The sequence below is a fragment of the Nannospalax galili genome, unplaced genomic scaffold, assembly GCF_000622305.1.
Source record: "Nannospalax galili isolate Female #2095 unplaced genomic scaffold, S.galili_v1.0 scaffold1212, whole genome shotgun sequence".
Lineage (NCBI taxonomy): Eukaryota > Metazoa > Chordata > Mammalia > Rodentia > Spalacidae > Nannospalax > Nannospalax galili.
Window position 1 is genome coordinate 324,137 of NW_008331994.1, and position 12,298 is coordinate 336,434.

Here is a 12,298-nt window from a genome sequence, read left to right on the forward strand (position 1 = left end):
CCTAAAACGGCGTTCTGGGACAAGCTCTCTCACTCCTGACTTCCGCTTCCCTAGAGTCTGGAGTCCAGGCCTTCCCCATTTTTCTGGCGACCGACCATGTTTGGCCTGAGAAGGAACGCGGTAATCGGCCTCAACCTGTACTGCGGGGGCGCCAGCCTCGCGGCAGGCGGCAGTTCTCCGGCGGGAGCGCGCCTGGTGGCCGAGGAGGCCAAGGCACGGTGCGAGGGGGGAGGGGAGGCCGGCGCGGGCTCGGGCGGAAGTGTGAGCGGCCCTGCAGCCCTGCTGCCAGACGCGCGGAGGGTCGCGCGGCCGCCGCCCATTGGCGCCGAAGTCCCCGACGTCACCGCGACCCCCGAGAAGCTGATGCTCTTCCCAGCGGGTCGTGCGTCGCCGCCTGAGGACATGGCCGCGCCGGCCGCCGCCATCATGTCTCCTGAGGAGGAGTTGGACGGCTACGAACCCGAGCCGCTCGGGAAGCGGCCGGCCGTGCTACCCCTGCGGGGGCTGGTCGGCGAGGCGGCGAAGAGCTCGGGCACTGACGGCTCGCTGCCCTCCACGCCGCCGCCGGTCGAGGAGGACGACGAGCTGTACCGCCAGTCGCTGGCGATCATCTCCCGGTACCTGCGCGAGCAGGCCACAGGCGCCAAGGACGCGAAGCCTCTGGGCGGGGCGGGGGCGGCGGGCCGGAGGGCGTTGGAGACCCTTCGGCGAGTGGGCGACGGTGTGCAGCGCAACCACGAAACGGCCTTCCAAGGTAAGCGGCGCGGCCGTGGACGCCCAGCCCTGGGCCGGGGTGCGCGGGCTGGGAGTCTCCGCTTCCGCCCCCCCCTCCCCCCGCTAGCCTTTCGGAAACAGCTCGGTTCGGAGACCGGAAAGGGTGGGATGTCAGCGTTGCAGTGGGGTCGGACGGGCCCCTCGCCGTGGGTGGGCGGCCATTCGTGCCCGGGTTTAGACAAAGGAGGCCCTGAGGACCTGCACGCTTTTCTTCTTCTCAGGCATGCTTCGGAAACTGGACATTAAAAATGAAGATGATGTCAAATCTTTGTCTCGAGTGATGGTCCATGTTTTCAGTGACGGCGTAACAAACTGGGGCAGGATTGTGACTCTGATTTCTTTTGGTGCCTTTGTGGCCAAACACTTGAAGAGCATAAACCAAGAAAGTTGCATCGACCCATTAGCAGAAAGTATCACAGATGTTCTTGTAAGGACAAAACGAGACTGGCTAGTCAAACAAAAAGGCTGGGTAAGTTTGCTTTATGGTGTAAAGGGGACCTTGGAGTGGAAGTACAACGAAGGATTTTGTGAAGGTGCAGATAGCTAAAGGTTTTTACACCACTTTGCAGTTTCCAGGATCATTTTTATGTATCTCTGGTTGCATGATGTTGATTTTTTTTTTAGGTAGTAGACCCATAGAAAAAGTGGTATGACGGTCTTGAATTGTACCCAAAAGGTCTTGTATTCTGTAGGTGGTTCTCCTAATTCAGTTGGATAATCTGCAGAGCAGTGGATTCAAACCGTGGAGAAGAGTCACCTGTGAGGATAACTAAATTTCGTTCCCAAGGGGCCCCTCCTTTTAATCGAATAGATAACGGGGTGGAGCCTGCGTTTTAAACCTCGATACCCAAAGAGCTGTGGTGCAAGGTGTACTCAACCTTGAGAAACACTAACGTGTGCAGAAGTATTAAATGGTGGGGATATGAAGCATAGTTAGGGTTGCTCTTTTGACTAAATGGGGACACTCAATTCTTCTGTACCATACAGTTGTCTGTGGTACTAGTAGGTACTACTGTAAATCAAGATTAACTGTTGTGAGTGTTCAGTTATTGAAGAGCTCGGAAAATTGTCTGTTTGCAGCCCAGGAGTGAATAATGATTGGTTTAAATGATTCGGGGAGATACTTTAGATATTTTAATTCATCTTTTTTCTGTAGTGTTACAACAGCAGAAACCCATACTTGAAAATTGTGCTTTTCTTTTTTGTTTTCTAGGATGGGTTTGTGGAGTTCTTCCACGTACAGGACCTAGAAGGCGGCATCAGAAATGTGCTGCTGGCTTTTGCAGGTGTTGCTGGAGTAGGGGCTGGTTTGGCATATCTAATAAGATAGCCTTGTAAGTGCAATAGGTGACTTTTACCCAACTCCAGCCACCAAAACTTCATGCTTCTGTGAAAACATGTATTTATGAAGTTGGACTGGAAGCTGCCCAAGCTTTAACAATCCAGGAGTTCCACTCTAGCAACATAGCCAGAAAGCAAGTGGCTACAGGATTATGGCTAACCAAGAGTAAATACATGGGAAAAGTGCTCCCTCTTGAAGAGTTATTATGAAAGAAGCAGAGTTCACTCAGCAGACTTTGGGAGGCTGTGGAGGAGGGCTTATAGATTGAATGGAAGTGAATGGGTGGAAGATTGAATTTGTCTAGACCGAGAAGAGTGGCCAGTAGAGTCAGGCTAGTCATAGAAGTCAATAAATACAGAATTCTTTAAATTTCTGTAGTAAGGAGCACTAACAGTGGGAGTGACCAGTGCAAAATGGACTTACCATTTTGTAAGTAACCAAACTATGACTAGACGCCTCAGTACTGTACAAGTATGTGAAGGGCTGCTTTCTCTCTGATCAGCTCCCAGGTGTGTGTGAAGACAGGAGTCCAAGTGTTCAGGACTTTTATACCTACCTGTTCAACTTTGGCTTGGTTTTGGTGATTCTGTTTTATTAGCCTCTAATGTCCAAAAATACTTGACTTGTTCACTAATTAGTTATAAAACTGAATAGCCTCAATTTTTAAGACTGAAACAACTTGTAAATGTATTTGTCTGTAAAAATTGTATATATTTTTACAGAAAAACTATTTCTTTGAATATAAAGATGGAAGTCTCAAATTTCGTCTTTTTCGTACCCTTTTCAAGCTTCTATAGTTAGAAATCTATTTCTTACGGCTTTTCTAGACTTTGTCACAATCAGTTCTATATAGAGAACCAGTTGTGTGTATGTGGAACAGATCAGATTCAGTAACTATGCAGGCTTAATTTTCCAATTTGATCTTGGTAAGTATTTAAGGATCACAGGTAGATGAAAGATATTTGATCTAGTGTTTACTTAATAAATTGTAAAATGGCTTGAAAAAGCAGGCTAGACTCTTAACCATGGTGCTATTTACAGGGTTTGCTTGTTTAACACAAGTTTAAGCCTAGTGGTCTCAATAAAACAAATGTGTATTGTTCTTTTCTACTAATGATTCCCAAGCTTTGTTTTTGGATTTTTGTATTGGCCTCCCTGGATGTCACACCTGGTTGATTGTAACTATTGAACTTAACCTTTATTTCCTGTCCTTCTTTGAAGTGTTTGCTTGTTTGTTATACCCCCTCTATTCCCTCTACAGATAATTTATAATCTGCTTCTACATTTTTCTGCCTTCACTGAACTCTTACTGACCATTAGTTTTCTGCACTGTGAACCACCCTAACTGGGAACCTAAGTAATCTCCCCTCCCATCCTACTGCAGCCAACAGACCTTCCTCTTATATTACAGGGTGAAAAAACTTCCACCTTCATGAGTGCTAGGGCAGTAATAGTCATAGGGGTCAGAGAGTTTCTTTTTTTCAGTTGTTACTTTATCCTGTGTTAGTTTGCTTTGCATTTGAATATACCCACTTAAATTTAGAGGAAAGGTGGGCCCTATTAAACCTCAGAGTTTTTTTGTTTTTTTTTTTTTTTTAACAACTGTTCAACTGAAGAAAGCTTTTGTTTGAGCTAGGGTCATTTGAAAGCTTCAGCCTTGGAATGTGACCTTTAGTCTGTGGACTGCAGATAAAAATAGGCATGAATAAAATGACTAAGAATGTAATGGGGAAGAATTGCCCTGCCTACCCACCTCAGCCACAAGGTCATCTTGCTATCTACCTATTTATCTTTCTTTATCATAAATCATTTATTTATGTTATCTCTGAGGACCTAAAAGCACTTTATGTAGTTTTTAATCCTAAATGTTAAGGTGACTAAAAGGTGTCCAGTCAGAAATGTATAGTGTTTAGTAGGACCTGACTTCCCAACTCACCAAGCATGACTGCTGAAGTATATAGACAGGATCTTAGTTGATAGGTCGAGACCGGGAGAGGTTGCTTGAGAGGGAGAAGAGGCACAGGGTCTGAGTGCTGACTGGCTGAACAGAACAGTGTAGTCACATCCTCCAGAGTGAAAAGGGAGGGGCTGCTTGGAAAGGTGGCTCTCAGCAAATTCTGTTTGTCCTATACTTCTCTCAGGGAAAAACATGCAGTCTTGTAGCATCATATCTCCGGTTGAACACCTTCATTCTGGTAAAACAGCGTTTTATTGACAACTGTTCTAGAAAGGGTTAGGACCAACTGCAAGTTAAATTGGGTTGTAAAATGTATTTTCCCTAACTTCTTGTTTTTTCCCAAGGAAAAAAAAAATAAATCTTTTTTTTTTTTTCAAAAGTAAGGTGTGGTGTGGGTCTTTTCTGATTGACTTTCCTCCTTCCCCTCTTACACAAGCCTTTTAGGGAAGTTGACCAGCTGAGCAAATATGTGTAGGTGAAGTAAAAGCAAAAGCCAAAAAGACAGTTTGCCTTACAGCAAAGGAATAGTACCTGAAATTTAAATTATAAATCTGTTGTTAAATGTATTACTGCTGTGCACATGAGTCTAGTTAGGTAGTGGGTGAGGTTGCTATTGGTTTGCTGATTGTGTGCATTTCTGTTTCTGAGACAGGGTCTCAAAATAGCTCACGCTTGGCCTGGACCTCCCTATGTAGCTGAGGATGATCTTAAACTCTGATCCTTTAGTCTCTGCTTCTCAAATGCTGGAATTAGAGCCTTATGCCACTGAACCTGGCTATATTATTAATAGGTCTCTTGTATTCCATGACCTTGAATTTTTGTTTTGAGGCAGGGTCTCCCCGAAGCCTCAGTTGGCTTTGAACTTGCTGCTTAGGTCAACTGGCCTCAATCTCACAGAGATCCACCTATCTCTGCCTCCTCAGTGCTGGAATTAAGCCTAACTTTTTTGTGTGTTCCTGCCTCCTCTGGTGATCCTCCAGCGATAAACCTTATCTGAGATTACAGGCCCTTCAACTTTTGAGTCCTATCTTCCTTGGGAGCGTTTTTTCCCCCTACAGTGCTGGGAATTAACCCAGGACTTTGTGTATAGTAGGCACATACTTCATCACTGAACTACACTCACACTCAGATACACTAAGATCATAGTTAGGATTTTTATTTTGTGTTTGGATTTCTGCACTTGCATTGAGTGCTGGAGTTAGGCCATTGTGAGCCATCTGACCAGGGTTGCAGGCAATTGAACACTGGGGAAGCAGCATGTACTCTTAAGTGCTCAGCCATCTCTAGGCCCCAGGACAACCTTTGTGGAAAAGTTTTCTCCTACCCTGTGGGACCTGGAGGTAGGGATCAAACACTGCTCCCTCATGCTTTGCTGCAATTGCCTTTACCCACAACCATCTCACCAGCCCTCCCTGGTATACATTTTTGTGTAAAAGGGTTCACAGCAGCAATTACTCTCCTCCTCCACCACCCCTGGGATGAACAAGATTATCACACAAAGTTAAGAGTTTTGATAAAGTTCTTGGTACTGTTCAGCAACTCCTGCCCCCCAAGAGGAAGGTGAGAATAAGCCAGTTTCAAAAACTCCTTTGTTTTCAAATACCTTGAAAGGGAGCTGAATCACCATGGAAATGTGCAAATTTGAGGTTTGCATAACTGCTTTTCTGCTCTGAGCACCAAATGCTAGTCATGCTAAAACAGGATTCGGTGTCTTCTCCCTCTGTATCTGTTTTAAGTATCCATCTTTCAGGAGCCTAACTCCCAAAAGGCAGTTACATAAAGCTGTCTTGCACTAGGCATAGTGCCATGTCTGCAAACTCATCACTTGGGAGGCTGAGGCAGGATTGTCTCCCAAGTTCAGGGCCAGCATGGGCTATACAAGGAAACTGCTCAAAAGGGAAGGGGCTGGAAGCTGAGGGTGGTAGCCCTCACTTGTAATCCCAGAACTCAAGAGGCAGGCTGATCTCAGTGAGTTTGAGACCGGTCTGTTCTGCATAGCAAGTTCAAGGCCAGCCATAGCTACATAGTGAGAGCCTGTCTTAAAAAGGGGAGTGGGACTAGAGAAATGGCTCAATGGTTAAGACTCAACTTGGCTGGTCTTCCAGAGGAGGTCAGTTCCAGCACCCACATATCTCAGGACTGCCTATAATTTTTTGAGACAGGTTCTCCCTGTAGCTCCAGCTAACCTGGAATTCACTATGTAAACCAGGCTGGCCTTGAACTCATGGGGATCCACCTGCCTCTGCTTCCCTAGTGCTGAGAGAAAAGGCATGTAACACCATACCCTGCTAAAAATAAATCTTGAAAATACAGTGCTGGAGAGAAGGCCTAGCGATAAGAGCATTTGGTACTCTTCCAGAGAACCTGAGTTCTGAGCACTTATGTCAGGCAGCTCACAACCACCTATAAACTCCAGTTAAAGGGAATCTGACACTATTCTGGCCACCTCAGGCACCTGCACACCATGTACATTTGCACAGCCAGATAAACATACACATAAATAAGGAAGGGGAAAAAGTGACCCATTGGTAACATTTGCAGGGAATGTGGTGGTTCAGTGGTTATATGTACAAGGTCCTGAGTTTGATTCTCAGCACTGGAAAGGAAAACAAAAACCTCCCATGTACAGGTACACTCCCTTAGGGGCCTATTGGGATGATAGCACCCAAAGATGAGACTTCAAAGATGCTAAATATTGCTTGGTACACAATTACAATCCCAGCTAATGCTGAGGCAGCAAGAGCGCATCCAGTTGAAGGTCACCCTGTACTACATAGCAAGACCTGTTGCAAAAACAAGTGGGGCTGCAGAGATGGCTCCAGGGTTCAATTCTCAGCACCCACTCCAGGGGATCCGACACCCTCTTCTGGCCTCTGGGGCTTTGCACCCACTTGGCATACTTGGTACATGCAGGCAAAGCACTCATACACATAAAAATAAAAGATTTTTTTGAAAGACTAAAGCATTCTGGCTTCAAAGTAAAAACTGGAGATTGGAATGGGAGAGACAAAAGCTCCCAAATCTTGCTCTGGATTCAGTTCTGCACAGTATTTTGTATTTTCTCTTGATACTTTCTGGTTTTTAGTTATTTTTGAGAAAGCCTAGGCTTGAATTGTGATCCTCCTGTCTCAGTCTTGTGTGCTATCACCCTGGGCCCCCACTCACGCATTATAATGTCAACCTTTTTTCTTTTAGAGTCCTCACCAGCATAGCCCTGGCTGACCTGGAACTCACTCTCTGCCTCCCATGTGTGTTTCTTCTCACACTCTTTAAAGGTTTCTGAGGTGGGATGTGTTGGTGCAGACCTTTAATCTCAACCCTGGGGGAGGCAGAGGCAGGCAGATCTTGAAATCCAGCCCATCTGGAGCTGGAGAGATGGCTTAGCAGTTAAGAACACTGACTGTTCTTCCAGAGGGCCCCAAGTTTGAATCCCAGCACCCACATGGCAACTAACAACTGTCCGTAACTCTAGTTCCAGGGGATCCAACAGCCTCTTCTGTCCTCCGTGGGCATTGCACGACATGGGTGCACTTGCCTATATGCAGGCATAACACTCAATACACATAAAATAAAAAAAATAAAACATTTAAAAAATAATATTTTTTAAAAAAGGAAACAAGCCGGGCGTGGTGGCACACACCTTTAATCCCAGCACTCAGGAGGCAGAGGCAGGTGGTTCTCTATGAGTTCGAAGCCAGCTTGGTCTCCATGGTGAATCCAGGACAGCTGGGGCTACAGGGAGACCCTGTCTCAAAAAGGAAAATAAAAGAAGCCGAGGCTTCTAGATTTTGGAGATTTAAAAACTTAATTCTGCCTTGAGTCTTAGTTTCATAGTTGTTACAGTCATCTTAATATTTCTCAGTTATTTGAAGCATCTGGAAAGATGGGATTGGTTACCTGCCTGAAGGCAGAAAACTCTTAGTAAGTTTTTGTTTAAGACTGGTGTCTCTGTTGCCCAGGCAAATCCTGGACTTCAAATGATCATCCCGCCTTGTCTTTGAGCAGAAGGAACTAGACATCAGGTCAGAAATTCTTTACTAAAGGTTCAATTTGTTTTGTTTCTTTCAAAACTGGGTCTAGCCTCAACTCCCTACTTGGTTGAGGTTGGCCTTGGAACTCCTGATTTTTCTGCCTTTATCTCCCAATTGCTGAGATCACAGGCCTTTGAGACCACACCAGGCTGAATACTAATAATTCCCAGGAGGTAAACCAAAAAGGATCTAGATGGTAGTTCTGTTGTTTTGGTTGTTTTAAAGCAGGACCTGATGTAGCCCTTGCAACTTGTTATATAGACAGAATTGTCTTAGAACTTGTAGCAGTCCTCCTGCCTTGGTTTGTGTTTCCACAAAAATAATAATTCCTTTGTGTTAGAAATCTGTTAGGGCACCTTCTATGTACCGTTAATCTTTAAGTTACCATGATCAACTTCAGTGGTTTGAAAACCACTATGGAACTATCAAGTTTTGTTCTACTTTAAGATTGTATTTTATTTATCATTATGTGTGTATGTGTGTGGGTATGTGCAGGGGAGTACAGGTACCCTCAGAGGCCAGAGGAAGAAGCCAGACTTAGAGCTGTCTGATGTGGGTGCTGGGAACTGAGCTCACTCTGGTCCTCTGCAAGAGCAGCACATGCTCGTAACTGCTGAGCCATCTCGCCAGCCCAGAACATCAAGTTTTGAGCTTTAGTGTTTTTTTCTGCTGGATAGTAGCACATAGTTCTACACTTTGGAGATGCTAGGCATCAGCTTGTAGCCTAGCTCCCTCCCTCCCAGTCAGCCATGCAGATCAAGAGGGGACCACCTGATTCTGATAGTTGACAATCTACCATTCCTGTTGTAAGCCATGTATTTAATATAGACGAACTGGATTAAGTGTTTTGTTTTGTTGGAGACATTCTTGTTTTATGGCCCAGGCTGGCTATGAAATCAAGTCCTCTTGCCCAAATGCTAGGATTACTGGTACATGCTACCATGTCTTTATGTGTTTCCTTATAAATATTGATGCATCTTACTGACTTTCTTCTTCAGCTTCCAGGTTCACACAGCCAGGGAAAGTAAATAAGGCTTTGAGCATAGACCTGAGGGCACTGTGTGCTGCAGAACAGAATTTAGTAGGGGACAATCCCTGAAAGTCATTAAATTGGACCTCAAAATGCTGCATGCTGTCTCCTACTTGACTTTTGTTCCCATGGGAGACTTGGTTACTGCTCTTCTCAGCTTGGTTCAGAAAACCAGTTTGCTCTGGCTGCCCAGACTTCCCCACAGACTGCATTCTTGCCCATGAGCTCATTGTTTTGGCTTCCACAGCCAGTGCCAGAGTTCTCTGCTCTGGTCCCCCAGCTGGCTGGGGCTGCATTCCATTCACAATTTCACCACCCCCACGTGGTCATGTGTGGTCACGTGTATGTTTATTCAAGTTAGCCTAGGACAAGGTGTGCTGGGAAAGAGACCAAGAAAATAGCCAAGGGGGAAAAAATGTTTCTTAGGTATTATCCTGGATTAAACAAGCTTTTGCTATGTATCTCTAGGCCAGTCTTGAATTTATATTAATCTGCCTCAGCCACCACTGAATGCTAGAATTACAGGCATGACCACCATGCCTGGCTTTCATGTGCATTTTATTCCCCAATCTCTTCTACCTATGTCTAGCTTAGCTCACACCTCCATTTTGTAAGTTGCCTGCAACAGTTCCTACCTATCATCTGCCCTTCATGGCTTTGTTACTGAAATTTCCTCTTATTTCCTTTAAAAAAGACTGTAAGAGTGGGCATGGTGGCACACACATTTGATTCCAGCACTAGGGAGGCAGAGACAGGCAGATCTCTGTGAGTTCAAGGCCAGCTTGGTCTACATAGAAAGACCCTTTCTCAAAAAGACCAAAAAAAAAAAAGACTATAAATTATTGCTCCAATAATTCCAGCACTTGATTCTAAAGGATTACCTTGAGTTCAGGGCCAACCTGGGCTACAGAAAGACCTTATTTTAAAAAAAGAAGAAGAAGAAAAAGTGTCAAACAAGAAAAAAGAAAAAAACCTGCAGACCAAGGCTGTGGGAAGTGACGTTTTCTTATTTCTCAGAAAGCCCTCATGAGACAGAGAAACAGAAACAGGGAAACAATTGTGTTGAAATAAGGTTTCTCGTGCGTGCGTGCGTGCGTGTTTTGAAATGATGTTGCTTGTTTTTAGTTTATTTTTTGGTGCTAGAGATTCAGTTGAAGACTTAAGGCATGTTAAACACACTCTCCAGCTGAGCTCAGCTCCACTCCTGGTTTTCAGTTGTAGGACCTGCTTCCCCTGGCATAGTGGTGCATGCCTTTAATCTCAGCACTTGAGAAGCAGAGGCAGACGGTGGCATGGTGTTTTGTTTTGTTTTTTTTTTTTCGGTCTTTTTGAGACAGGGTCTCCTTGTAGCCCCAGCTGTCCCGGAACTCACTATGTAGACCCAGCTGGTCTTGAACTCACAAAGATCTGTTTGCCTCTGCCTCCCAAGTGCTGGGATTACAGGCATGTGCCACCACGCCCAGCAAATACTGCATGTATTTGTTTTGTATATCTGTGTCACAACACCTGTGTAAAGTTCAGAGGTCAGTTTGTGGGCACTAGCTCCCTCCTTCCACCCTATGGGACTCAGGGATTGAACTCAGGTGGTCAGGTCTAGCAGCAAGCACCTTTAAGTCATCTTACCAACCCACATTTTTAAAAATTTTTAGTTAGGGGGGGTGTCAGGAGCACACATGCATGGCTCAAGTGTGGTAGTCAAAAGATAACTTGCAGGAGTTGGTCCCTGGCATTGAACTCAGGCCATTAGGCTTGATGGCAAGTGCCATTACCCACTGAGCCATCTCACCAACCCCTGCATTGCATTTTTAAATGGTTGATGAAACTGAAATATTTACAATGTGTTGAAATATGAAATTAAAAATTTAGTGTCATAAAGTGTGATTGGAAAACGGCTCTGTCCATTTGTTACTGTCCTGTGGCACATTTGTGCTGCAGTATGCAGAAGTGTGTAGTTTCAACAGAGATAACAGCCTGCAAAACCGAAGTGTTTACCATCTAGTTCTATAGGGAAATGGTTGCACAACCCTGGTCTGCACTAAAAAGGAGTCTTTATTTTGTGATAAAAAGGCAGGCTGGTCGTGGTGGCGGGAGGCAGAGGCAGGCGCATCTCTGTGAGTTCAAGACCAGCCTGGTCTACATAGTGAGTTCCAGGACAGCTGGGGCTACAGGGAGACCCTGTCTCAAAAAGACCAAAAAAAAAAAGAAAAAGAAGAGGCAGGCTGGGCCTGGTGGCGCACTCCTATAACCCTAGCCTTGGAAGGATCAGGAGTTCAGTGCTGCCTCAGCTACATGTTGGTCACGGGTGGTCAGGGAGGTTGAGATAGAACAGAAAGGTTAAGTCACTTCAGGCCTCCCATGCTGGACAGCCTTTGCTGCACTCTGCCTTTAGCAATAAGGATCTGGGCATGTAGTCTGCTGCTGGTTTATGAACCACCCATTCCATCCTCTTTCCTCCCATCTTCATTTCATTCAGAGTTGTGTGGAACTGCCTCTGATTTAGGCAAGGGTCAGAAGACTTCGACGTGGCAAAGGCACTTGTCACCAAGCCTGATGACCTGAGTTTGATAGCTAGAACCCACATGGTAGGAGAAGAGAACTGATTCCCCAAGTTGTCATCTGACCGCCACACTCCTACAGTGGCAAGCACAGCCCCCCCCCCATAAAAAAGCCCATTGTGGGCCCCTCTGCCTCTAACCCCAGGGTTCTTCACCACTGAACCAGCATTTTTTGGGTACTCACACAGGAAATGCTCTGGTCTGTTTCACTTTCGGGGGGAGGGTGCAGTGAGGGAGAATGTCTCATTTTGTAGCCCAGGCTGGCCTGGAATTTAGGGCAATCCTGCTTCAGCTTTGGGATTAAAGGCATCTCTCATCACACCCAGCTGTTTTTTCCTGCGCCACATTCAGCAACTGCAGCTGGAGTTCCATGAGATCCCATCACTGCCTCATTTTGGATCAGGCTTTCAAATCCTACCCACCTTCCAACCTCAGCGCTGAAGCACCCTCTTTTGGAGTTTACCCCCATCTAGGTCAAGGAGTCCAAACTCTAGATGGGTGACTGGTGCTAGCTGCACTGATGCTAACCCAAACTTTTTATTTATCCTGTTGACAGACTTAGATTAGGTACTTTCCAGAGGCCTTCTACTTCCTGCACTGAGAAGGTGC

At 45.6% G+C, this 12,298-nt stretch overlaps 1 protein-coding gene across 3 annotated transcripts in view; it reads left to right on the forward strand.

Moving 5' to 3' along the window:
• Mcl1 (MCL1 apoptosis regulator, BCL2 family member) overlaps positions 1 to 12,298 on the forward strand; it is a 20,060-nt gene continuing 7,762 nt past the window's right edge. Inside the window, exons 1-3 of one of the 3 annotated variants that reach the window (XM_008827084.3) lie at positions 8 to 754; positions 996 to 1,243; positions 1,988 to 3,521. In XM_008827084.3, coding sequence (XP_008825306.1) covers positions 97 to 754; positions 996 to 1,243; positions 1,988 to 2,104 — 1,023 coding nt within the window. In that variant the 5' untranslated portion in view covers positions 8 to 96 and the 3' untranslated portion in view covers positions 2,105 to 3,521. Of the gene's footprint in view, positions 755 to 995; positions 1,244 to 1,987; positions 3,522 to 12,298 lie in introns of those variants that run through there. The other 2 variants (XM_008827085.3, XM_017796595.2) reach the window with 2 other exon arrangements.